Here is a 26,569-nt window from a genome sequence, read left to right on the forward strand (position 1 = left end):
TCTGGAGATTTGTCTCCAAGAAACAGCACTGTTCCTGCTGACAGTTCTTAAATGAAATCAGGTATTGGGTGCTGCTGGCGGCTGGGGGTGACCTTTGGTGTGGGTATGAAGAACCGCCAACCAAAGGAGATCACATCCTCTTCTTGTTTAAAGATTGTGCTACAAAGCCCAAAACAGAAACTAAAAAAGATATATATTTCAGGTTTAACTCTTCCTTCTGCCTGAGACCGGTAACCAGCTCCCAGGGAAGTTGTCCACAGCCAGGCAAGCAGTGCCCAACAAAACGGTGCCTGACAGAGTGCTGCCCAATGGAGTGGTGTCAGACATAGGAACCAGGGGGGCGGATGGGGACAGGACAGCATGGAGCTACTCGCAGGCCAGCTTCCCATCAAAGCTGGAGAGAGCAATGGCAAAGGCCTGCACGGCACACAGCGGGTAGTTGTAGTCCATGGTGAAGGCGTCATCTGCCACACGTCCAAACTGCATCACAATGTAATCAGCTGCAGGACAGAGTAGAGAGCACGTTGGTGTGGGCTGGACGGCTCCCACACCCACACCTTCCCTTTCCAAGTGGCACTGTGAAGGGGGCACCTATGCCCAGCTCATACACTGGCTGCTGCTGCACTGCACTGCAGCTCAATTAACCAAAAAGCAGCGTTTTTGCATTGCACCTCAGAGGAGATGTGGCACTCTGGGTCCCCCCAGCACCCTGTCCCTGGGAACCAGAGCCTACTGCCCCCCATGGGACACTCACTGTTACCAAAGCACGGGTGGCAGGAAATCTGTAAAAATAACCAGGGGCCCCCGACAGGTTTTTTTCTGTCCTGTAACTCAACACCCGCGGGTGCCGATGGCTTCTGACTGCGCGGGACAGGTGACGAGGGTTGAGTGCTGCCCCATGCTGGGACGCTTGCCATGGGGCCGTGTCTGCTTTGCCGTGGGGCAGGCAGTGCCGCTGGCAAAGGGGGTACAAATGTACCCCTGAGCCACATCCGGATCCTGTGTCCATCACCCCAAAGGGTCACCCTAAGGGACCATCCCCAAGGCATGATGCACACCAAAGATGTGCATATGGGGAGCACGCATGGGGTGTGTGCTGGCAGCGATACTGCGGTGCTACAGAGTTCAGCACCCTGCAGGATCGAGTCATGCCCTATTTTGCATGACCGTGCACGACCCACGTGCTCCCTCTGCCGGAGCAGAACGCAGGGAAACCCCAGAGCAGTTGGGCAAGAAATAAACAGCAAAATGGGTGCTGGGAGTCAGCCAAGTCCCCCCTGCACCCTATCCCTCCACTCACGGTCACTGCCATGCACAATCTGGAAGTTTTTGACGGAGGCGTGGGTGACACGGCCGTGGAAGTTGAGGACATAGGACTGGGTCTCGTCATTCCACACCGGTGCCTTGTTGTGCAGCTCGATAATGTTGTCCATGTTCTTGTTTTGCCACCTCATGAGCAGCCCGTCGTTGTCCTGGGGAGGGCAAAGAGGGTGAGACTTGGCACACAGTGGGATGCTGCCCCTGGATGCTCTGGAGCACACAACTCCAAAGCAGGACATGGCTGGGAAGAGACTAACGCCACACCTCCACCTCCCACAGAGGTGCCTTGAGATTGAGGGATGCCTCAACCAGGTGAACCTCAAGTGAACCCCATCAAACCCAGCCCAGAGGGCTTGCTGGCTCCATCCTCACTTGATCCTTGGCCATCTGACTCACATTTCGGGGCCGGATGGGCACCCGCTCGTTGTCTGAGTTCATCCCAGGGATGATGACTGTCATCTTCCGGGGCCCTTTGAACCCCAGCACATTGGTCTCCTGCAAGAGATGCCCCATTCATAAAAGAAGCAACTGCTGTGGGCTGCAGCCTCATTGCACGGCTCCATGGCTCTGCAGCCCCCAGTGATGCCCCAGCAAGGGAGTGCAGGTTGGTGATCCCTCAGTCTCTGCTGGGGGGAACTCTTACATAAACCACAGCCGACAGCTCCTGCCGCACATTGGACCAATCAGCGCTGGCCCGATCAGGGTTAGAGCCATTGTCGAACACGGTGAACTTGGTCCCCATCAGGTTGGACCTGCAGCAGAGGGACAAGATTTGGTGCCACCAGCATCACTATCTCACACCAAATCCCACCATCCAGAGCCTCTCCTTTTGCACTGATCCCACTCCCATCCCACATCTGATGTGCAAAAATTGGTGGCACCCACCTCAGCTTCCCGATGAAGTTCTCCCCACCCCGTGACAGGTCTGTGGGGTCGATGGAGATGAGGTAGTTGGAGGTTTTGCTCTTCTTACGCTTCCTCCCAGCGAGCAGGAAGACCTGGGGGCATGACATGGCTAGGACAGAGCTGTCACCTCACCTTACCCTCTGCATATTGCATTGTGCAATGGGGACACGGCTGTGACGTTGCGTAAGTTGTAAAGTCATCGAGCCATTAAGGTTGGAAGTGACCTCTAAGATCATCCAGTTCAACCATCAACCCATCCCCACCATGGCCACTAAGCCATGTCCCTAAATAGAATCACAGAATCGTTAAGGTTGGAAGAGACCACTAAAATCAGCAAATCCAACCACTGACCTACCACCAGCACCACTGTGGCGCAGCTGAGCCCCAAAACACTGTCAGTGTCCCTATGCGTGGCACGAGCATTACCTCTCTGGCATCATACCTTGCATCAACTTTGGCATTTCCAAGGAAAAATGAGACAGAAGTAACCCAGTGGGGTGCACATAGGCATGCCCTAAAAACCGTATGGGTGCACTCCTAGGGTGTTCCCATGGGTCTCCGGCCCCCTGCCTGCTCACCTTTTTGTCGTTATCCAGGTGCAGGAAGTAGGTGGGGTACAGGCCCCGGTCCATACCCCTCTTGTCCCGTGTCACCCGGCACTTGATGGTCACCCCCTGTGGCGCTGGGGACAGCACAAACTTCTCCAGGTTGTCTACCTCGATGACAGGTGACAGCGGCCTCTCCTCCTTCTGCAGGGCCACACCACAGCTTTTTTGGGGGATCCCAAGCCCTGTGCCATTTACTGCCATTTCCCAGTTCCTTACACCCCACGTGCCCTCAGGATTTGGCTCCGGGGGCAGTATGGCCATGCAGACCTACCCCAGGGGAGGCTCCTGACCCACTGTATGGGTGTCTCTGGCATTTCCCCGCATTACCTTCTTAGATTTCTTCCCTTTGCCCTTCTTGTTGGAGTTCTTCTGCTGTGTCTCCAAGGCGTCCTCTTCACTCTCTGCTGCTTTAGGGGCTGTAGACAGGAGAGAATGCCAACACATCATTAATAATGCCCCATAGCCAGGCCCCCCATGGCCCTGGAGCCCCCCAGCACTGCTCCTACCTTTCTTCCTGGTTTTTCTCTCTCTGGGAGGGTCCCCACCAGTCTGGAAGAGTGACACCGGATTCTTCTTCTTACCCGATCGGATAGGTTTGGTACTGGCATCAGAGTCATCCTCCTCATCACTGCCAGTGGCAGCTGGGGGGCACAAGGACATGGGGACATGAGGACATGGAGACACAGGGACAAAGTGACACAGGGACGTGGGGATATGGGAAAACGGTGCATGGGAACACAGGGTTATGGGAACATGGGGACACCATCACACATCGTGGGAGCTGCTGGATGAGGATGCCAACCCCGCTCACCTCATACCTTTCTTTTTGCTCTTCTTCTCCTTCTTCTCCCCATTCACATGGAACACAGATATCGGCTCCTTCTTTGCGCTTTTGGTAGATTTGGCTTTGCTGTCAGCATCACTTTTGTCACCTGGAGGGCCAGACCAGGGACAGCCAGTGACAGAGGTCACATGGTGACAGTGGACTGGGACTGTGCCACCCCTGTGTATTCACCCTTTGCTTTCAGCTTCTTCTCCCCTGAGGGTGGCTCTTTCGTCAGTTTCTTCTTCAGCTTCTTGGGAGGATCTTTACTCTCCATCTCATCTTCTTCCTCCTCCTCCTCTTCCTCCTCCTCCTCAGATACCTCTGCCCAGTGGGACACAGCAGAGAGATGGTGGTGGCACACAAGGGACAGAGGGACACACATGGATCTGGGGGGTTCCCACCTTTCATGCATCAGGCTGATTTGGGGACAAAAACCACCACAGGGGTGTGCAGGATTTCTGCAGAAACTGATAGCGTGGACATAGGGATGTGGTGAGTGGGGACATGAGGCGTGGGGACATGGGGCTGGAGTTTCCCCATCCTTTTTGGATGCATGAGGCTGATTTGGGGGCAAAAAGCACCCTGAGGGGATGCAGAATTGCTGTGGATATGAGTGGGGTGGACGGTGGGGACAAAGTGCTTGGGGTCGTGACACACAGGGTTGTGGTTCGTGGGGACACATGGTACGTGAGGGAATGTGGTTGTACCATGCTGTGGTACAACCTCCATGTGCCCATGGAGGGTGGCTGCTGCCCGCCATGTCCCCTCACCTTGCTGCTTTGTTTGGCCTTTGGCCACATGGGATCGAGGCGCTGAGCCCTCCTTTTTCTTCCGAGGCTCCCGGAGGGGTTTGGAGCTGAGCTCCTTATCACCCTCCTCCTCTCCTTTCTCCTTTTTCTTCCCCACCTTCTTCACCCCTGCACATTTCAAGAGCCCGTGTGACAAGGAGCACCATGGGTGCATGGGGCATAAGCTTTGGAGGGAACAGGAGCTGGCAGAGGGCCTCCATAAGCTGCTCACCCTGCACTGGGCCATGGGGCTCCTTGGTACCCCTGGGATCACTTGGCTTCTTCACCCGCAGCCGTCGTGGTTTGGCTTCGGGCTCCATTGCTGGCTCCTGCTGTTTCTTCTTCAGCTTCTGCCCCACAGACGATGCTGCAGAGACCGACCGTGCCATGGTTCAGCATCTGCTCTTACAGCAGCTGGAGCACACTGGTGCATTTTGGAAAGGGATTCTGTGAGCACGACAGCTCTTGCATTGTTCTTGTAAAAGCTCTTGCAAGGGACGTGCTGCACTGTTACATGAACAACTTACCATGGGGTTGGCCCATAGAGGGATGGCAGGAAGGAAACAGAACGGGCCATTAGCAGGGAGATTGGAGGGCAGCAGTACCACACCGTGCCTGTCCAGGGGATGGGGGACACGATGCCATACCACCATATGTGAGCCACAAGGGATACACAGGGAGTGTGGGGATCAAAATCCCCCTGGCTCCTCTCGCCCACGTGTGTTTCCTATGGAAACCAGATTGTGGGGTGGAGATTGAAGGCCATGTGCTGAGACAGGCTAGGGACACCAGAGCTGCAAGGATCGAGGTCAGCAGAAGCAGGGCAGGAGGAAGTGGGGGATTAAAGGCAGCACACCTAATCCTCTTTACCCTGGGCTATAAATAATGCTGATTTACCAAATGCAGAGCATGTGGTTCAGCACCAGGCAGGGGACATCAGAGGGAGAGGGCACCTGGTCGGGGTCCCCCAGGAGTGATGCAGCACTGATTGCATCAGCACTGATCACATCTGGGTGCAAAGCATCCCCCCTTTGTGAGGGATTTGCTCTGAGGGGATCCTTCCCCGGCAGAGCCCCCAGCACTTCAGCACCACAAAAGGATGGATCTGCCCCACAGCACTAACCCACTGCCATCTCCCAGTGCATATTCCTCAGGGTCTCGTGGTGGGGCTGCAAATCCCAAGTTCTTTCAGCTGGCTACAAAAAAGCTCTTTCCCTCCTTTAATCACTTGAGCAGCACAGGGACAGGATGGCCCTCCACTTTGTTAGCAACTTAACAAAGTCTACTAATAACAGCAGAGTACTCAGATTGCTGCAGAGACCCCTGTCAGGGGCTGTCCCAAAGGGCTGCCTCAAAATGCAGCCACCCCTAGAAGGGGTCACAGCCTGGAAAGTGACACTGCTGACAGCTGAAATGATTAATTAAAGCACTAATCAGGAGCTGAGGCCCCATCTGATGGGATGGAGATGGGCTTGGGAAGGATGCACAGATCAGAAGCAGAGTAGGGTCCCACAAACGCCTGCACTCACCCAGGACTGAGCACCAACCCCACTCCACTCCCACCACAATGTGGCCAGGGGCTGCACCCATCCTCAGCCCGTAGAAGAATTGCTCCTCACCTGCTTCAGCCGCTGCTGCTGAGGGCTGCTCAGCTCCTCGCTGGGGCTGTGGGCAGAGGAAGCAGATGGGTGAGGGCTGGCCCCATTGGAAAGTTTATTTTTTGATGAACATGAGCCAAAACGGATAGCAGTTTTCCAAAGCAGCTTCCCCATATCCCAACAGGGCCAAGCACAGGCTGGGCTCTGCTTTGGTCAGTGCTGATGGCAGTGAGGTTAACCAGCGGGAATGTGCCCTAATTAATGCTTTTCCCATTGCAAGCCACCAAGCACCGAGGCACTGACCATTGAGGCAAGCAAACAAGAAAAAAAAAAAAAAAAAAAAGAGAAAAAATTCAACAGAATTACACTAAGATAAACCATTAAACTGAAAAGGGAGAAAAAGGGACCTCACCTGTCAGTGGCCCACACCTCACGCAGGATCTCAGTCTGCAGTGGCATCGCTGCAGTGCCTATAGGATCAGAGCTGGTTCCATGGGTGCAGCCTCAGCCCTGGTGCCAGCAGCGCAGGAGTGTGCAGAGGAGATGATTAACTTTTTATTTCTCTTGAAACTCAGTAATAGGATTTCAGGGCTGGCCGGCCCTGCAGGGAGAGTGACAGCTGTCGCAGTAATCCCAATAAAAGGGAACCTGGGGGATTTGTCTGTGGCTTGCCTCCTTTTTCTCACCCACTGTTGGGGATAGAAACACAGAACTTGGGTTGGTTTGCACAGAAAACCCAAGGATCCCTGCTGGACTTACTGCCTACCCAACTCAACATTATGGCAGCACCAAACGTACTGCTTACCCAACTCAACCCCACTGCAGCATCAAACCCACTCCTTCCTCAACACAACCCCACTGCAGCACCAACCCACTGAAGCCTTGCTCCCTGCAGCACCCAGTGCCACTAGGTGGCATTTGGACACTGCACACCCCACGCAGAGAGGAGCACCCTGAGCCATGGTGTGCTCAACACTGCCACCCTCGAGCCGTGTAGCCAGAGTTGCAAGTTTCTGTGGAGCAAGCCAGAGTCGTTTCCTAAGAAAAACATGACTTTAGCTGATCCAAAGTGACTTGTTTGCCCTGCTTGCAAAAAGAAAACATTTTTTTGCGGAGCCATCACTTCCATTCAAATTTTCACCCCAGAACCAGACCTGGGGCAAGCGAAACCCCGAAACACCAGCCCCAAATCTCCCAAACGGTGGTGCTGAACAAATAAAGGCATCAGGACAAACTCCCCAGGCTGGGAAGTCTGCACTGCTGCAACCCCAAAGTGGTGCCTCAAAGCAGGACTCCAAAGCGGCAACACAAAGCAAGACCCCAAAGGAGCACCCCAAAGGAAGACCCCACAGCAGGACTCCAAGCAGCACCCATAGGGGCATTTCAAAGCAGAACCCCAAAGCAAGACCTCAAAGCAGCATCCAAAGGTGCCCTCTAAAGCAACACCCCCGAAGCAGGACCCCAAGCAATACCCCAAAGCAGAATCATAAAGTAGCACCTCAAAGCAAGACTCCAAAGCAGAATCCCAAAGCAGGACTACAAACAGCTTTCCAAAGCAGGACCAGGCCTAGAAGACAGCAATAACTCCATGACACACTCAAACTGCTGCATCCCCTCTGGGATGGAGCAGAGAAGCACTTTTTTATTTTAACCAATTTTTTTTTTTTTTTTTTCAGTTCTTTATTTTCCAGCTTCCAGTGGGTATTACAAAGACCAGACAGTAAAAATAAAAACTTGAAAGCTGTTCTCCGCAGGCAGTGCCCACATCCTTTCTCACGGGGCTGGCTGGAGGATGGCACTGTGCAGCACCGGTTCCACAAGAACCTCCCCTTTGCTCCCTGACCACTGCTTCTCTCCTTTTCTTTTTTTTTTTTTTAAATTATTTTTGTTCCTATGGGCCATGAAACCTCTGTTGAAAAATATGAACAGGGAACACAACCAGTGAGCACAGTGGGGTCCGGACACCCTGTTGCAGCTCCCCCAGCCCTACAGTGAGAAGAAAGAGGAGAAAGGCAGTGCATGAGGAAGGCTTGGTTGCATCCTGCCACACTGCTTCCACATCCCAGCTGCTCCCAGAGGACATAGAGCAAGGTGAGCCTCCTGAAGCCAGGAGTTCCAGCTTTGATTTCTTTGTCCCCCACCCCTGGGAAGGCGGTTGTTCCACTGGTGGTGGTCCCACACCATCCAACTGCTCGCAGCTGGCAGCAGCACCGGGCTGGTCTGATCTCTGCGAGGCACTTTTGCTTCCACAATCACACAAACTGGAACAAACTTTACAAGGAAACACCAGCAGGTCCTGAGTCCTGGCAAAGTTCTTGGCACAGGCTGAAGGCAAGAGGCTTGTCCTTCTGCCACCTCCTCCATCATACGTGCCCCTCTGTCTCTTTGCCTTCATCACATGATGCTGTCGCTGCCTCTTTTTCTACTCTGGTTTTGCTGGCTGCTTCCTGAAAGAGAAACACAGAGCGAGAAACAGGAATGATGGGCTATGGAGCTGCAGTCCACGTGCTGGGCAGTATCTGTGGTCCATACATGGAGATATAGCTGTAGCCCATACACAATCTATTGGTGCAGCCCATACACAACAAGCGATAGCTGCAGCCAGACCCACGGGTGCAGGACAACATCCTGCAGCCCGCGTACAGCTGGCAGCTGAGCACAGCCCTGCTCCCTACCCACCTCCTGGTGCTGGGCCACAGCTGCTCCCTGTCCACTGCACTCACATATTCCACCGCCTCATTTTCAGACACTGGTTCAGAAGAGATTATACCAAAAATGACTCACACAGACTGCAAAGTTGTCCTCTCCTGTTATGGTACACTGTGCATTGGTTTTTGTTTGAAGGAATTTTGGATAAGAGCCTATTACAAGAAAGCGATCTCTTATATAAGCAGAGGAGCAGAGTGTTGGGTTATATGATTCAGAAAATTCATACTATCATGTCTCAAACTCCCCCCGGCCTTGCCAGAGAGCGGCTGACATTTTGCTTTACCCATGTCATCAATCGCCACAGGCAGGGGACAGCACCTGGAGCACAAACACCAAACCTGTTGCCAGCTGTCACGTGCCCATGTCCTAAACACTTTAATCGACAAGTGAGCACCTGACAGCAGCTTCTGTGTGCAAAAGACCAAGAACCAAGGGGTTCCTTCCCATGCTGCTCTGTCAGGCCACACACAGTCTATAGCTGCAGCCCATTCAGCCCTACAGCTGCAGTCCATAAGTGAACTACAGCCACAGCCCACACAGACCTATAGCTGTGGCACATATACGACCCTCATGGCCTGAAGTTGCACCAGGGGAGATTCAGGTTGGACGTTAGGAAATACTTCTCCAAGAGAGTGGTCAGGTGCTGGAAAGGGCTGCCCAGGGAGGTGGTGGAGTCACTGACCCTGGAGGTGTTCAAGAAACATTTAGATGTTGTACTGAGGGACATGGTTTAGTGGAAAATATTGGTGATAGGTAGATGGTTGGACTGGATGATTTTGTAGGTATTATCCAACCGTGGTGATTCTAAAATTCTATGAACTCATGCATGACCTACAGCTGCAGCCCACGCATGACCTGTAACTGCCATCCAGACCTCCATCCTTGTCCCAGTCTCCATTTGCTCTGTTTCAGCCCCATCACCATGCTGAGCATCCCAAACCCAATCTCCAGGCACGACAAACCTTTGCATCCCTCTCAGCAAACTTGGCAAACATGTTGGCGTAGATCCTCCTGTCCCGCTCATTGTGCTCCTTTGTCTTCTTCTGGCAGACGGCAATCTGCGACCTGGCTGCTTTGTTCTGTGGGTTCACCTCTAGCACTTTCTGAAAGTCACATTTTGCCAGCTCAAACTCGTTCATCAGCAGCCGGGCCTCACCCCGCCGGTACAAGCCCTTCTCGTTGTCCTGGTCCAGCCCCAGCGCCTGCAAGCACAGAGTTCTCCAGAACCCAGCAACCCTCAGCAGCGTGTTCACTATGGATACTGTGAGTTTTTGTCCCAGCTTCATGTTATTTCCTTATAGTGAAAGCTTCCTGAGAGCCACAGATGCGTCTCATTGGTAACTTCCATCTGAGTTAAGGCAGCAAGCCTTATGCAATGAAGAACCAGAGGCAAGATTCCTAAATTTTGGTGGATGCCTAATTCTGAAGACACCCAAGGTCAGGGCTGGACGGGGCTCTGAGAACCTGTCAGAGCTGTGGGTATCACTGTGCAGCTCAGGGAGTGGGACCAGACGGCCTTCAAAGGTCCCTTCCAACTCAAACGATTGTAAATTTGAGCCTTTTATAAAATAATTAAGTGTTCTTAATGCCACCAACACAGTGCCCTTTGGAAACTGCTGCGAAGACAAACTGAATAGGAAAGGAAGAGTAAAACAAAAGTTGTGCTCCCATACCTTATCACAGCACTCAACAGCTTTGGTGTACTCGCGCAGCTTCAGATAGCACATGGCCAGGTTGAGGAAGGCAGCCAGCAGGAAGGAATCGGAGGCTTTTGACTCCTTCTCTGACAAGCCATACTCCATCTCCAGCCAGGACACGATCTTCCCATACTGAATCACCGCCTGCAAGTATTTGCCTTCCTGAGATGGAGCAAAAACAGGATATGGGGAAGGGTTTAAAATCAAAAGAGGGGAAGTTTAGGTTTGATGTTAGGTGGAGCTTTTTACTCAGAGGGCAGTGAGGTTATCCAGCACTTCTGCCCAGAAGGTGCCCCATCCCTGGTGGTGTCCTGAGGTGGGGAGGAAGGCAGCAGGGCTGCGAGGGCCCTTCTGACCCAACCATTCCATAGTTTCATGATCTTTATGTTCTCATTCAACCCAATCATTCCACGGTTCTATGATTCTACTTTATGAATCCAGACTCAGAAAGACAGTGGATCTGCTGAGGACAGCGAACAGCAGGGCAGGCAGAAGTGGATGACGCTGCATGGCCCCAGTAATGCTGCGTTGCCTATGGAGTGTATTTGTTACGCAGGGAGAGGACTTGGCAGAGGACTGGCACTTTTTGGGAGGGGACATTTCTGACATTTTTACTCCTTGAAGACCCAGTGAAGTGAACTAGGACTTGCTCCAAGTGCCCAGCAGTGCAAGCTCCCTGCTTCTATCCAGGTGTCACAAACCTTGAAGTACATTGTCCCCTTCTCCTTGACGATGGCAGCCTGCTCCAGCTTCTCTTTGGTGTCCATCTCCCATGACTCTTTGGCCTGCAAAGACAAGCTCAGAGCCACCACCCCAAGGCATAGCAGCAGTTGCAAGGTGGGAACAGCACCAGATCAACACACCATGCAACTCCAAAGCACCAGACCCACCTGCATGCACGCCCTTAGGAAGCAGTAAGAAGAGCAAAATTAATGGGATGCCACAATCCAGGCAGCCCCAGGAAGCTTTGGAGGATTTCTCTTTAATAGAGTGGGGCTCAGCAAGGTGGTCTTGCATAGGGCAGAGTGCTGAATTTGAAGGAGTGGAGCAGATAGGGAACAGGAAACATTCATGGAGCACACAAAGGGCATGCCTTGGGGTGCAGAGTAACTACTGCAGGGATGGGATGTACTCTGAGCCCAGCTATACAGCATGATTTGTCCACTGCAGTACACACATAGCAACCCCGCAGAATGAAAAAAAAAAAAAAAAAAAAAAAAAAGGAAGATCTCTCCCCAGCATAGGGTCTTGGCACTATCCCTGCTCCAGCCAAGGTTAGGGACCCAGCAGCACCTGCCCTATCCCTGTGCTGTCCCCAGTCCCTGTCCCCATCCCCAGCCCCTCCAGCATTCACCCCAACCCTCTCCCATCAGGACTCAAATCTTAATATTTTTTTTTCCTGTGCAGCCCAAGGAGATAGAAAAAAAAAAAAAAAAGTACAAAAGGAACAAGGTTAGGAACAAATAAGAGGACCAGCCTTGGAGCTTGGCCAGAAAAATGAAACAAACCAACACACAAGAACAAATTAAGAACACAGTGATCCTTGCTGACGTCTCCACTTCGGCAGGGGCCGTGGCGCAGCCAGGCCAGGGACAAAGGGTGAGCACAGTGTGGGGAGTGTGTGGGAGTCCTGCCCTCACCTTCTCAAAGCTTTTCAGCGTGACCTCGTACACCAGCTCAGCGTTCGCCTGAATACCGTACTTGGGTTTCCCTGCCTCGCCGAAGCCGTACCTGTAGGGAAGAAGCAAGAAGCTTTCAGGGGGGAGGTCAGGGCACCCACAGCCTCCCCCCGGGACCAGCCTCCCCCCAGCCCCTTCCTTCCTCTGCTGACTCGGCCATTCTCCTCCTAAATACCCCCCTTCATCAACCAGCATCTTTAAAAAGCAGGAAGAAAGCTAAATCCCCTATATCTTCATTTTAGCAAGCACACAACCAAGTGGCTTGCTGTTCTCACAACCAGCTCCATGCTAATGCTGTTGGGTTGGAGTGCTATTATCCTCCAGAAGCAAATATATGCTGCAGCATACGATGCATTACACATGTGCATCTCCAGATGCACACAGGTGCACCAGACCTGGCTTTACACAGCTTTCATCATGCGTCAGGACAAGGAACAGTGATTTCCTGAGCTCCAACAGCTGGATAAAACCCCTTTCAAGTACCTGCCTCCCACTTACCACTCTGGCATTCCCTGCTGGTGATACTAATATATCCCAGAGAAGTTCTGTTGGCACATTTACATTTTCACAAATGCTCCAATGGCCTCCAATGTTGGAAGTTTCAACCCTGCACCGAGCAGCATGGGCGCAGAATCCCTTACCGTGGCCCTAGGTAGAGGACACAGTGCTCTCCCCTCTGCATCTTCTCCAGCGCTTTGTCAATGCCAATAGGGATGTCGTGGTCCTCTCCTTCGCCCACCACAAACTTCACATCCTTGCAGTCAAAGCGGGTTCCACCACAGAACCCTTCCAGGTGAACTGTGGGACAGAATGAAGACCACAGGCAGTCAGCACCGTGTGGGCCCTGAGCCCTGTGGCTCCCCATAAACCATTTTCCAAGGGATTTTGCATATAGGTGGCACTTAAGGAAGCGGGAGCAGAGATGGGGCAGTTCCATCCAGTGACCGACCACAAGACCCCAAAATCCCAGATCCTCCCCCAAGCTGAGCCAGAGCCTTGGAAGCATCAGGGGAGACAGTGAGCAGAGAGGGGTGGGAGGGCTTGAAGAACATTGCTAAAAAGCAGTGCAGCCATATCTCATCCCAGCAAGGACCAGACAACAGATAAACATTATGACTAATATGTTCCTCTTGTGCCGCACTGCACGAGTCAGCCTTACTGGAACTGGATACTGCTCCTGGCACACTGCCACGTGGAGTTTATCACGGTTATTACAGATCTCCTATACTACACTGTACGCTCGCATTACACCTCGAAAACAAGGCCATGCTCTCCTGCCTCTACTGAACCGAAAGTACAAAATAAACGTTTATATTTTTTGTCTTCAACCAATAAGCACACTGTTCCAGCCCATGGAGCTGGAGAACGAACAGCAGACCCGGCAAATTTGCCACCTGGTGCTCCTGGCATGATTTCCACCCTGAGATCGTTCCTCATTTATTCAATCCTGAGGATGGTGTGTGCCTGGGGGACAGCGGGTGTTCCCTGCACTCAAAGCAAACAAAATAAAAGCAATCTCATAAGACACTCCCACCTACTGCAGGAAAACTCCCCAAAAGCCTTCAACAAGGGAAAAAAAAAAATCATGGTTAGGCATTAATGCTTCCAAAAGTGCTTAAGTATGTTGCAGCTGCTCACTGCTGCAGAACCCAACAGCATGGATGGATGGACATGAGCTTCTCACACGCATGCTGCTGAGAAGCCAGAAAGGTTTCTACTGCCAATATAAATGTCAGTAAAATGGGGAGAGGTGAGAGCCTTGGGAAGAAATTAACCCCTTTTCTAAGTGGGGATGATTTGGCCATTCATTGATGCGCTGCCGAGGACAGCACTCTGCTTTGTGCAGCCAGGCTGCATGATGGAAAACACTCCTGCAAGTCCACTCCAGGGCTAAACCCTGCTGATCTCCTTGGGAAAATGGAACGTTCAGCCTAAAGCACAAGCAGCCCACCAACCTCACGGCTCCTTGCTGTCTCTGCTTGTGTTTTCTGCACCCATTATCCGTGGCCCTGCACCAAGCACACGGCACTGCGGATCTCTGGGTCACCTGTCACCAACAGAACACAGCAGTGATCCCACAAGCCCTCCTCACAACAGTATGCCCAGAAGAATATGAGCTCCCAGCCCTTGCTTCAAGAGAAGCAGAAGAGCTTTCCTTCTATTCTAATTGTACACTAGCAACGGGAAAATCTCTGCTCCGGTTTCTAGGAGCATTTCAGCGCTATCTGAAGCAGGTCAGCTGGCTGCGGTTGCTCTTGGATTACAGCAAGAAAGCCCCCGCCGGGCTCTGCACATCCCTTCGGCTGCAGTGCTGACTTATTGTTCTCCCAGTGCCTGCAGTGATTTTGTTTTTGAAGAGCTCAGAACACAGTGTACCGAGTGCGGCTGGCACATGAACTTGATGTGCTGACAGCAATTTGTACTCAGATTAAAATGGAGAGGAGGGGGAGGGGGTGGGGAAAGGTTGTAACAAAAGCTGGAATGTGGGATTTTGACTGCAGCCCGTGTTCTAGGAACTGGACCTGCAAACTACAGCCTGTAAAATTCTAACTGATAGAACTGCTTATGAAACTCCAGCCTGGAGGTGCTCGCCCTGGTTAGTGCACATGTTTCCCCAGCATGGTTCAAACAGAGGTTTCGGGCACCTGGGAGCTATCCCTGATGCTGGATTTGGTGGGAAGCGAGAAGAACAGAGAGGTGCCTGTGCACTCCCATAAACCAAAGCTGCTCCTTGGGGTCCCACCTCTGCTGCTGGGTGACCCTGCAAACCAGCCTCAAGCAAAGTACTTCGAGGTAAACAGCAATGCATTTGAAAAATAAAAAGCCTCTCTGCACCCAAAACGCTTCCCTGCAAGGCTGCCAGGTTGGCTCACTGCTCCTTTGCACCTTTTCTCCTTGGGATGCATTTATGGTCTCTGGCCCCAGACCGCAGGTTGGTGCAAAGGACCCGTAGCCACCTTGGCGCAGTGCTCCTGCTCTATGCAGCACTGCCTCTGAGGGAATTCACCTCTATTATCCTGACTGTGTGTGTGCTCCTGTTCTCTGTTTGCTCCTGTTTGCTTGCAACCAAGCATCCATTTGAAATAGGAACAGGTCAGCTTTGAGGTGCAGAGAAACGCAGCCCCACACAGAGCTCCAGTGTTAAAAAGGCAGGAGGAAATGGGGCCGGTTGTCATTTTGCTTAGCCTGTTTCTCAGGTTAACCTCAGAGACGGGGAAGGCAGCCTGAAACCCTACTCCCAGCAGGGTCCAGCCATGTGACAGGCAGATAGATCAGCATGAGACAAGAACATCTTCTTAAGAAAGTCTGTGAGAGGAACAGACAGTGAGTTTTGTAAGTTCAGATCTAATTTCACCTTCACTAATGGAAGTTAATTGGACCCTCTTGAACGAACAGGAGCTCTGGAATGGGGATAAGAAACTAGACGCCTTACAGAGATGGCATGTTAGTTCCACTTCTATGGCTGAGTTGTTTGCAGGAGGAGAAACAAAAGCCTGGCTCTCCCCACCTGAGTAAGATGCTTGCTCCATAAACATGACCAGAATCACTCAGTCCCGCTTACAGAGAGGGAGCGAGGAACTGGACAGAATGAACTGCAATGCACTACGGACCACACTGAATCCACAGACCCCTTTTGTGTTAATTCATCCCCCATCAGCTACGACCAGAAGTTTGAAACTGTCCTCTGGCCACATGAGAAGGAAAAGAGCCCATGCTGCAGCGGATGCAATGAAAACCACCAAAACAGCAATAAGCGTCGCAACAACGAGACCAGAGAGGCTGCTGCCTCCTCCTCTGGACAAAAAGATGTGCCCAAGCACCCAGCAAGCTGCACACTAAGCAAAAACCTCGGCAATCCCAGTGCTACAGGCTGAAATCCAAATCACAGCCTGAGTTTTCAGCATCCACCTCACTGGTCCTGGATACAACCACATCCTGGAGCCACTCATAGACAAGGGAGGGGCAAACAAAAAAGAAAGAGGCTGAGCCCAAGACCCCATAGGGACTGGAGAAACAGAGTGCGGTCCGTCCTTGAGCAGTGGCTCCATCCCCAGCTGGCTGCTCCCGCAGCTCAAGGTTTTCCAGTAAAACCCTCCGAGCCAGCAGTTCTGGAACAGCTGTCACATGCTGTGCCAAGGGCAGCTCCCAACCCAGTACTCACTTTCCACTGTAGCACCTTCGTTGGGATTGGAATAGCCTTCTCCTTTCCTCTTGATCCTCCGGATGATCCCTCCATCCTCAAACAGGTCCTCGCCTTTGAAATCAAGCAACTCTATCTAAAGGATTAAAGGGAAGGTAGGCAGAACTGTGGGTGGAGAGGAAGGAGAGGAGAAAAACAACAGAAAATCCACAAAGCAACAGTTCATCCCCAAGCCGGAAAGCCAAGCAAACTAATTCTGTGCTCAGCTGACAAGCAGAAGTTGCCCATAAAAGCCAGCTCCAAGCCACAGCATAATACACCCAATTTATTAGAAATTGGGCCACATCCAGTACCTGAAGTGCAGCACAAAGTAACAGCAAAACTGAGTTTATTAATCCTGCAGGGCAGAGCGCAGTCGTGGCTGAGAGGTGCAGGGGGAGCACAGGAGCAGATTTTTAACCCCTGGAGGTGTTCCCGAGCTGTTTCCCCACTCGCGTGCCTTTGCACAGCCAGGCTGTGCCGGCTCTCCCCACAGGGCTGCTCCCCACCGCAGACTCTCGGCTCAGACACACATTGCTGAAAAAACACTGGCATTGGTTCCTGGAGCAGAGGGACACGTTTCAGGAATGCAAGCTGTTTTTTGTTTGGCTTTTTTTTTTTTTCCTCTTTCTCAGAGCTGGCTGGCAAGGCAGAAAGCAGAGAGATCTCCCAGCCCTGTACTTGCCTCGAAAAAAAGGGTGGCATTGGAAGGGATTTTAGGAGCACTGCCAGCAGCCCCGTAGGCGTACTCCGGTTTGCACAGCAAGTAGCAGACCTCACCCTTCTTCATGGTAGCAACCCCGATGTCCCATGCCTTGATCACCTGGCCTGGGAGAGAGGTGGCATCAGGAAGGAACCCAAAAAAAAAAAAAAAAAAAACCCACAAAAGCGGGACCCTAGAAAGCTGTTCCTTAATCCCATGGTGACACAGGAGTCCCTCGTCCCCTTACCCTTGCCCAGGCTGAAGATAAAGGGCTCGTTGCGGTCACGGCTGGAGTCAAACTTCTTGCCATTGGACAGCTTGCCCTTATAGTGCACATACACCTTGTCTCCAATCATAGGGAACTCATCCTCATTCCCGGGTCTCTTGATGATCTACGGAGGAAATCCACCCACAGGAAAGAGTCTGCGCTGAGCTTAGGATGCACATATATCCATTATTAAAAAAAAAAAATACAGGCATGTGTACACATTTAAACCCTCTCCTGCAATGCTGCCCTAACACAGGGGAAGGCAGTAGGCAAGCCATCTGATTCCTAAAACCCAGCCCCACACCAGTGCAGTTCCCCCTGCACGGGGCTTTACTCATGGGGGTGTGTTGTTTCACTCCTCGCTTCTTGTCAACACTTGTTTTTTTTTCTTTTATATTGCTACAGCCTGGAACAAGCAGTTCCCAACAGGGGAGGATGCTATTATTAGAGGGAAGGTCCTGTTCAGCTGGAGAAGAGCAAGTGCTGGTAAGCAGAACTATCCAGAAATGGCCCCGAATGAGAACCAGGAGCTGCGAGGCAGACTGCATGACCTAAGTAATGTGCTCTTTCTAACGTCTGTGAGTCACACACAAAAATGCTTTGTGGATTTGAGGCTAATAATCTGATTAGAAACACAATAGCAGTGAAATTCATTCAGCAGACTGAACCCGTGTGCAGTGTGTTCGCTCCATCCTTCGATGCTCAGAAGTGTCCGTCTCACCAGGAATACAGGGACAGAACACGGCCCCAGGGCCATGACAAATGGCCACAACTGCAGGTCCCACTCACCTTCAGCACGCCACGGTCACGGGTAGGTGTGATGTCCTCCCCACGCTCCGCCAGCGCAGCTGCCTGCACCTCACCTTCAGGCTTGGTGGCCTCGTCAGTTGTCATTGTCCCCAGGCAGAAGCAGCACAGCTAGGGAGAGGATGGAGGGACAGGAGGAGGGGGAAAGGGTTAAGAACTACAGAGCCCTAGTGCTGCTGCCCATGCAGGAAGTTTAGAGAACATCTCAAGCATGCAGAGCGGAAAATCCCTTCCCAGGGGCCACCCAAGCTCAGCGCTGTTGAACCACAAGCACACGCAGCTCCAGCGGCAGGCACTGAGCTGCCCTGGCAGCCGGATCCACGCTGCGGCACCATGATGGAGACAGTCATGTCCTGCTAGTTCTCACCCCTGGGTCCTCTCACACTGCTACACAGAGTCTCCCAGAAAGGGTTTTACCAACAAAATGCGCCAACAGGTCAAAGGGTGCCGACCAAGGGGCTCCCAGTGCACAGCATAATGCAGGAGCTCGGCGCTGTTGGCTGCACTCAACCTACTGGGGCCTTCTTGGGGGACGCTCCACCAGCAAGACTGCAGTCCCAACAAGATGCTGGCCTTCAGCCCAAGGAGTAATAAACACCAAAAGAGAGATTTCAGGCACCTTTATCAGCAGACACCACGAAAAGTGGTGAAGCTGAGAGGCTGAGATGCTCTGAGGGGAAAAGCAGAGCCCTCAGAGCTCTTCCTTCCCTCAACTCAGCCCCTCTTATATGCTGTCTGAAAGTTTGCACAATGCTGTGCTTCGAGCTACGCCACACACTGATGAGGATTATTTTCCACGAGGAACGAGTTCCTGTTCCGTCAGAGGCTGCATTATTCTTAAGTGAATGGCCCAAACCCAGGCATGCATCGTTCCTCTTGCCCAAAAAGACCCAAAAAGGTGCTGAGGCTGTGGGTCAGCCCTGATGCTGTGGATTACCACATGGTCTCACCCCAATGGGAAGACGTAAAGGCAAAGCAGGGCAGTGCAAACACAGTGCCAACAGAATTCCAACAAAGAATATCCACTAGAAGACTCCAAGAAATGAGTTTTTGGGGCAAAGTGCTGCCCAAAGCAACAACTGTACAGGAGAAGAGCGTGCTGCAGCCAGCAGACCGTGCCCACATCGGTGGCACTGAACATTTTGCTGAAACAAAATACAAGCAGAACACAGTGCAGTTTGCATGGGGAAGCACTGCAAGGACACGATGCAAAACCCATGCAGCCAGGCACCTGAACTCTGTGTAGCCTGCTGCGTGCCTTGCCACGGCGATGGACAAACCACAGCTTTCATCCATGGCAGAGCTGGACAAACGCTGCCCAGTGAGAACATAAATGCTTCTGGTTGAGGAAAAAAACCATTTCCCGATGATTTCCCTTAGATGGGATGACTTGTTTTGGTCGCTACACTACTGTGCAACACGTAATCAAGGAACCATACAACACAGAAATAGAAAGCAAGGGTTTTTGAAACATAAAACAGATCTATAAAAGTCAGTGTAATTGCCAAACTTTCCCACAGCCTTTCGTGTGGAAGCTGACGCCAACCAACATTAGAAATCATCCGTTCAAGGCCTCATAAACAGCAAAGAAGGGATGTTTTCAGCTCCCAAGGCAGATCAGTCACACTGCGAGAACAACTGCGCCTGGGCTGAGTGGGACAAACCCAACTCCAGCCTTCCCAGCACAGGAAACCAGCAAGACACAAAGGGCTCCATGAGGAAGGAGTGAACAGAGAAAGAAGAGAATTGCCGCTGCAGCGCTCCGTTATAAGTCTTTGGGGCTATGTCTGATGAGATGCTGCATTTGCTCCACTTCCCCTGCTCTGCAGAGATTTTGGATGGCAACCCCTAAAAGCACTAAGAGCACTGGTGCAAGGAGGGCAGTTGGGAAGCTCAGGGTATTTCTACATCACTTTCAGCTGAATGGCCCATCCTGCAGCATCCATCAGCTTCCCACCTCCTGCTCTAAGGTGCCCTGCATCCAGCCCATGTGCTCCTGGCTGCAGCCACCAGCACACTGCACAGCAGAAATACAGCAAGACCCCACGGAGCTCAGATCATCCCCATCCATGTATACAAAGAACAGTAAGCCTTCCAAAGCCTGTTGAGGCAGAGCTTCCCTGGGTGCATCAAGCGTCACCATGGGGGCACAGAAGATGGCTCGGGAGGTGCCAGCTCTGTATCACCAGTCGCCAAATCCCACCAAGAGATATCTAAAAATACACCACACGCATCCTCCTCGTTATTTTTCTACGTAAGCAATTAGTGCAGCTATCCAGGGCAGCTGGCCAAGGCACAGGGAGGAGTGGGGGGGCGATGCCCTGCGTCAGCAACAGAGGGAGGGATGCAGCCTACAGGACCACTGTGTATTGGGACAGAGCTCAGAAACCTTCGTCTATCAAAACAGAGAGAGAAGGTGGCTCTGCTTCTGCTCATCTCCAGCCTTGTGGAGGCACAAGCACAGCCAGGGAAGGCTGGTGGGGCTCCTGAGTGATTAACAGGAAGCAATCCATCGGAGGAAGGCTGCTGCTCCCTAAGCTCTGCTCCACGCCAGGGCTGGTGCTCTCTCAGGCCAGAATGATCGGCCGGGTCCAGCATCACATTCATCCTCCAAAGCTGTGCCCAGCAGCAATGACTCCCTGCTGGGAGCCATGTACCAGAGGCTGCAGGGCCAGGAGGGATCCATGTGCATGTGGGCACAATGGGAAATGTCCTGACTGTGACATGTAACCACAACAGGGTGGCTTCACACCATTTCAGTGTACACCTGTAACTTAAGAGCTGTAATAAACGTTTTAAAACCAAGACAAACCCAGAGGCTTCAGCACCTGGACACAAACCCTCGAGAGCAACACCCCAGGACCGCACTGGATACGGCACCGGCACCAAAACCTGCCCCGTAAAAACTGGCCGCTCATTCCCAACAATGAAAGGAGAGGCCAAAGTCTGACAGGACCCCGTTCTGCCACCATCCCAGCCTGCATTTCCTAGAAATCACAATACCGGGAACTTTCCAGCTACAAGTGGAAACTTTGCAGTGTCTCTTCTGGAGGTTGTCAGGAGCAGGGAGGAAAGGGGGGGCAGCGAAAAAGGGAGGGTCCTGGCTTGGCACGCATACAGCCCCAAGCGGGACCCCACTGTTCCCAAATGCTGCCTCATATGGCAACAAGGGACACGCTGTGTGTCTCCTCACCACACTGCAGTTTCACTTCCCTCCAACAGAGCAAACGGTTTTCTCTAATAAATACTGTGCAAAGTGTTGCAACTCAGGAGGGAGGAAAGAACACCCCCAACAGCACCCAGAGACACACCAGGTGCTGCTCCAGGGCAGCTTTCATCAAATGCCAACTCCTGTGCTTGCAAGGAATACCCAGTGCTACACACAGTCGATACAGCTTCACAGGTCAGTTGCAGCTCAGCTCTGTGCCCTGGGGGGCTGCAAAGCCAGGACAAAGTGTGGTGGCAGCAAGGAGACCACCCATCCCTCTGTGTAACCATATATATCATAGACAGATGATAGAATGTGTGTAAAACGTATATAATGTGACTCAAAAATGGAGAAGTGGTATGTACATGAATGGGTATCTACAAATCTCTGCTCTGCGGGCAGCAGTGCTTCCATGAGCTCAGTGCTGCTCACACAATAGAGAGGAACGTGGTCTTGTTTCCTTCCAGGTTAAAAAAAAACAGAACAGATTTGCTCCTGTCTGCACACCAAAACACAGCCTGCAGGCCACTGAGCAAACTTAACTGGGCTCTGCTGCTGTGCCCCTGCTGCTCTGCATCCCCACGTACGAGGAGCGCACGTCAATACCGCATGGGGCAAAGAAAGGATTTTTAGTATGCCAGTTCTTTTCCAAGTTAGTGTTTTTTCCTCGATAAATCTGGAAAGGAACATTAAATTGTTATAAAGGCATCTCACTGCTTGTAACAGAGGGCTTTTGCAATGCACCTGTCCATTTTGGCCAGGTGAGCCTCAACTGCAACAGCTCCCCCGTAATCAGTGGGCTCTATTTCGCCACTTACCATCCACAGCAGCATTTTGTGAGCACAGTGTGAAATCCCAACACATCAATCCATGCACACCAAGAGCCCTGCACACCTGTAGGGGGAACAGACCCCAATGTCTGCCTGCAAAGCAGCGCTCAAGAGAAGGTACAGTTGGATGTATGGAAGCTACTGCAAGAGCAGGTTCTGAAACCTCTGCTGAGCCACATGTGCATGCAAATGTGCACAAATATATGTGCATGCACAATATGTGCACAGCCACCTATGCACACATATGCATAGTAAAGCCACATACTAGCATGTACAAACCAGTGCTGCACACACAAGGGTGCACACACCAACAGCGCACGCTGTGCTGCCTTTCACTGGCAAGCGGGGCGCAAGCCAGAAACACTGTTACTGGCAAGCAAGACAACACTGCCTATGGCCAGTTTTATTTAATTAGCCAACTAACGTAAATTTTAAAATATCCTCGAAACGGGACTACCTTTAATTAGGGTAATTCTCCACGAGCAGCACTACTGTTTGTGAGCAACTCCTTCCCAGAGCTCTGGAAATGCCCCACTTTGCAGAACACACCACCACCAGCGCCTTACCCCCAATTTTTGCAGCTCCTAAGCAGGTCTGCTCCTATCTGGGCAGTGTTTCTCGGTGTTCTCCCTGTGCTGGGGGTTAAAGATTGACATGAGGCTCTGCGCAAGTGCCCAGGGATGCTTTTGGAATGCATGTCCCCACCTCTTTGTGCGCACAGACCCCCGCAGTAATTAGAGTAGAAGGTAACGAGCTGGGAAAGAGTGGCACAACTCAGAGCTCAGCAAAGCTCTCATCAGCACTAAACAATGGCGTGGAAGCATTGGCCAAATTTGAGCCCGCCTCTCCCTGGGCTCATCCAGCAGCTAATTACCCTCCAGGCACTAACAAAGGTGGGCAGGACTGGGTATCCAGGTGGAGCGACTCAAAGGTTCCCAGCGAGCTTTCTCATTGTGCACATCTGCAATTAAAACCCACCTAATTGCAGAGCAGCACAGGGGTGTTCTGAGCAGGGTGGTTTGGGGTCTGCTTTCTAGAAATCTCCGGCGCTGCTCTCTTCCTGCTCAGAGGGAACTGTTCCACATCCCTCCTCATCCCAAAGGGACCTCAAGGAAACATGCAGTCCATGTCCTTCAGGTCCCCCGGCACTGGATCCCACGTATGGCCACCTCCAGGGCCATATAATGGCCACACCACGGCCACCTCTGTGTCAAACCACAGCAATCACTGAGGCTCTTCCAGCACACCTCCAGGGTCACACCATGGCCACATCCAGGGCCACTCCCTACTATCTCACCATCACTTTTTCCCTCCCAGGTTTCCACCAACAATCACTTCTCCAGCACCTCCACAGAAACCCACATTCCTCCTCCTGCCCCATATTTCCTCCTCCCACCCTATATCTTCTCCTCCCATCCCATATTTCCTCCCCACTATCCCATATCCTGGCTCACCAAGGTAGTGTAATGTCATACAATGGGGTCCAGGACTCACGTGGCATCGCCTGCCACAGCACCACGAGGACACTGGCTTGGCTCAACCCTGGGTTACTCCTTACAGGTTGTAACTTCCATAGTTCAGGACACCCAGGGAACACTTGGTGTGACAGCAGCACATCCTGCCAGGTGTGGGTTGGGTGCAAAAAACAAAACAAAACAAAATAAAAAATAAAAAATAAAATCCAGATGATTTTGGAGACCCAAACAGCTACAGAGGGAGGAAACAAAGGGATCTGAACAAGATGCCCCATTTACTTTGGCTATGCTGCTGCACCCATCCTGAATGAAACCACACACTGCTGCCTGTACTCGGGGGTATTTTTGGTCAATGCCATTAGGAAACTCATTATATCTGAACACAGCTGTTCAGATACAACCTCATTTTCCGACAACTCTGAAAATAAATTCCCTCTTTGGGCACTGCAGTACTGATGGGCCCCGGTCCCCATCTCAATTGTAACCCTGGTCCCAATCCCAATCTTAATACTGATCCTAATCCCAATCCTGATCCCAGTCCCAATTCCAATCCTAATCCTGGTCCCAGTCCCGAGCCCAATCCCAATCCTGATCCCAGTCTCAGTCCTAATTTCAACCTCCATTCCAATCCCGACTCTGGTTCTGCCGCGAGGGATGCGCTGCGCTGCTCCGTGGGAACGAGCACAATTCCTCGAGCGGAGCGGACCCAAAGGCACAGCGCTACGGACGCGTGCCTACCCCCAGGTCCCTCCCTCGTCCCCTCCGTGTCCCCTCGGCCTCCGTGGGCGTGACGCTCCTTTCCACCCTCTCCTCCTTGGGACGCTTCGCAGCCAGCACGAGTCGGGGACCACTCGAGCCCACGCGTGAAGCTCTTTCCAACCCGCCCCCCAATCCAATCCCGCAACGCCCCACCTCACGCCATCCTGACCCCACCTGCCCACCGCTGCCGCCCGCGCTCCGCCGCAGCCCGGCTCCAAGTGGCACCGGGCGCTCTCGCCGGCCGGGTCTCCCTGTCCCTTCGCCCCGCCCCTCTACTCACCTCCCATTGGTAGTTTCGTCCGCCCGTCCACTTTACACCGCCAGCACCGTTTTCTCATTGGCTGGAGTGGAGGCGGTATGCAAATCAGAGCGTTTTTCCGTTCCGCCGCCCGCTCCGTAGCCGCGGAGCTCCGCCCTCCCCGCGCAGTGCCCGGGGCAGCAGCAGCAGACCGGGGTCGAATGGCCGAGGCCCCCTGTAATGCTCCCGGCGGTGGCTGGGGAATTCTCATCCCCACGCAGTGACCTTGGGAGGGTCCTTAACTCCATGCAATGCCCCCCGAAGGAAGCAGCTCTATGCCACGCCTCTGGGGGCGATCTCACCTCCGTACCATAACCCCGGGGGGATCGCCTCATCCCTGCGCAATACCTCTGCGGAGGTACAGCTCCGTGCAGTGCCCGGGAGCTTCTCGTCCCCATTCAATACCAGAGCTCCCCCCCGCCAGATACTGCGAACTGCCCCCCACCCCCCAGTCGTCATGCAATGCTTCCCCAGCCCTGAGCAGAGCCTCTGGAGGGATCGAGCAATGCTACCGAGGCCACACCCAAACCACGACCCTGCAAACTGGGGTGGACCCTCCCACTCCCTGCCCCTGCCCCCCCCCCCCCCCCCCCCCCCCCCGCTTCCCCAAGAGCTGCCCTATTCCAGGAGGTGTCCCCAGTGTCCTTCCGTGGAACCCCAGGCCTGGGTGATGCTCCACGGGCCCTCAGCACTCCGATGTGAGACCCACTGATCCCGGCTTCTGCTCAAAGCCATTTCCTGCCCCCAAATCTTTGCATTTCTCTCCACCTCCCTAGGGAGGAGGGGAGGAGGGGAGGGGGAAGGTGTCCTCACTGGCACAGCTACACCTCGTGCAGAATCCTGTAATAAAGCCAAAGTCCTAAATAGCAGCAGCTGTGGGGGGCTGCAGTGGGCTGTGCAACCGTAATGCTCCATTTGTTTATTCGACAGAAAAAAAAAAAAAAAAAAAAAGAAAAGAAAAAAAGAAAAAAAAAGCGCATACAATAATATGCATAGGAAGAGAGTACTGGGGTGTTTCTATAACAGAGACCTTCCAGTGGCCATTCCCTCAGCACAGTGTGGGGGTGCTCTGTCCTCCCCCACCCCAACTTTGCAATTCGTATTTGTAAGGAAATTCGATGTTAGAAGAGCACGAGCTGACGTCAACTTCCCCACGCCAGGAAATGCACGGTGCAGCCCTGTCCTCGCCTCACCCGCCCGCAGTGCCTGGGTGTTGTAGCACAGCATTATGCAAGATCCCGCTGCGCTGGGCTGGGAGCAGAGTTGCAGCCCCCAGCAGTGGCATGGGGTGCAGAGAGGTGATGGCAGGATTGGGACCCACGGGAGACAGCTGTGGGCATAGGAAGAGGTGGGACGTGCTGCAGCATGGCACTGCAACAAGGGGAAATCTTGCATGGTTTGGATGCAAAGCCCTGGTGCTGGGTGTGTTGCTCCCCCTCCTCAGTCCCCCGTTCCCCCCTCCCCCCAGTGCCTACCCCATCCCAGGAGGAAATCTACTCCTCTGGAGCAGAATTCCAGGAATAATCCCTGAAGGCACTGCACAGCTGCCAGGGCACTGCCTGTCCCTCGTCAGTCATCCCACTGGCACATGGATGCCCCTGATGGGGACAGGGATCAGGGTGAAGCCTTTAACTTGGGCACTCCAAGTGACAGCTGGGCATGCTGGACACCTGGATACCCCTAGGATGCCAACCTGGGCATGTGCCCCCACACCCTGTGGCATGTGATGGCAAAGCCTTCTGCCCAAAGGTAATAAAACTGAAAAAGGAGAAGGAGAAAAAAAAAGAAGAAAAAAAAAAAAAGAGGAGAGGAGGCTGGAGAGGAGAGGCATTCCCTGCTCTCTCCCTCCTGCAAAGTGCAGCACCTCTAAGCCCAGCGCACCATTGCTCCCTGAGTCCTTCCTGCAGCAA

General features: G+C 52.7%; 2 protein-coding genes across 6 annotated transcripts; both read right to left on the reverse strand.

Moving 5' to 3' along the window:
- Positions 1 to 225: 225 nt before the first annotated feature.
- Positions 226 to 6,220, reverse strand: TULP1 (TUB like protein 1). The gene is given in 14 exon segments (XM_042837432.1): positions 226 to 500; positions 1,301 to 1,472; positions 1,717 to 1,815; positions 1,964 to 2,072; positions 2,206 to 2,318; positions 2,805 to 2,975; positions 3,162 to 3,250; positions 3,341 to 3,475; positions 3,653 to 3,766; positions 3,850 to 3,981; positions 4,431 to 4,577; positions 4,681 to 4,815; positions 6,068 to 6,121; positions 6,124 to 6,220. Coding segments are annotated over 14 exon segments (1,701 nt in total). The 3' UTR covers positions 226 to 366.
- Positions 6,221 to 7,631: 1,411 nt separating this feature from the next.
- On the reverse strand, positions 7,632 to 24,605 carry FKBP5 (FKBP prolyl isomerase 5). Of its 5 annotated transcripts, XM_042837425.1 has the most exons (13): positions 24,536 to 24,605; positions 23,582 to 23,745; positions 22,694 to 22,762; positions 18,072 to 18,200; positions 17,262 to 17,406; positions 16,997 to 17,139; positions 16,294 to 16,408; positions 12,773 to 12,929; positions 12,093 to 12,183; positions 11,154 to 11,237; positions 10,429 to 10,614; positions 9,718 to 9,957; positions 7,632 to 8,493 (listed from the first exon to the last, which is right to left on the reverse strand). In XM_042837425.1, the coding sequence occupies exons 4-13, from the start codon at positions 18,174 to 18,176 to the stop codon at positions 8,410 to 8,412; spliced, it is 1,350 nt and encodes a 449-aa protein (XP_042693359.1). In that variant the 5' UTR covers positions 18,177 to 18,200; positions 22,694 to 22,762; positions 23,582 to 23,745; positions 24,536 to 24,605; the 3' UTR covers positions 7,632 to 8,409. The 5 variants fall into 5 exon arrangements, with proteins under 5 accessions (XP_042693359.1, XP_042693358.1, XP_042693361.1 ...); XM_042837424.1 differs by lacking the exon at positions 22,694 to 22,762; XM_042837427.1 differs by lacking the exons at positions 22,694 to 22,762; positions 23,582 to 23,745 and having other exon boundaries at positions 24,536 to 24,589.
- Positions 24,606 to 26,569: the final 1,964 nt, after the last annotated feature.

This window comes from Centrocercus urophasianus, unplaced genomic scaffold (assembly GCF_019232065.1).
Source record: "Centrocercus urophasianus isolate 14NV4802_14NV808 unplaced genomic scaffold, USGS_Curo_1.0 seq_70, whole genome shotgun sequence".
Classification (NCBI taxonomy): Eukaryota; Metazoa; Chordata; class Aves; order Galliformes; family Phasianidae; genus Centrocercus; species Centrocercus urophasianus.

Coding starts and splice junctions, on each gene's coding strand:
- FKBP5 (XM_042837422.1), bottom strand. Junction 17,407..18,071: donor GTGACCGTGGCGTGCTGAAG/GTGAGTGGGACC, acceptor TTTCCTCCGTAG/ATCATCAAGAGACCCGGGAA. Junction 17,140..17,261: donor TATCTTCAGCCTGGGCAAGG/GTAAGGGGACGA, acceptor CCTCTCTCCCAG/GCCAGGTGATCAAGGCATGG.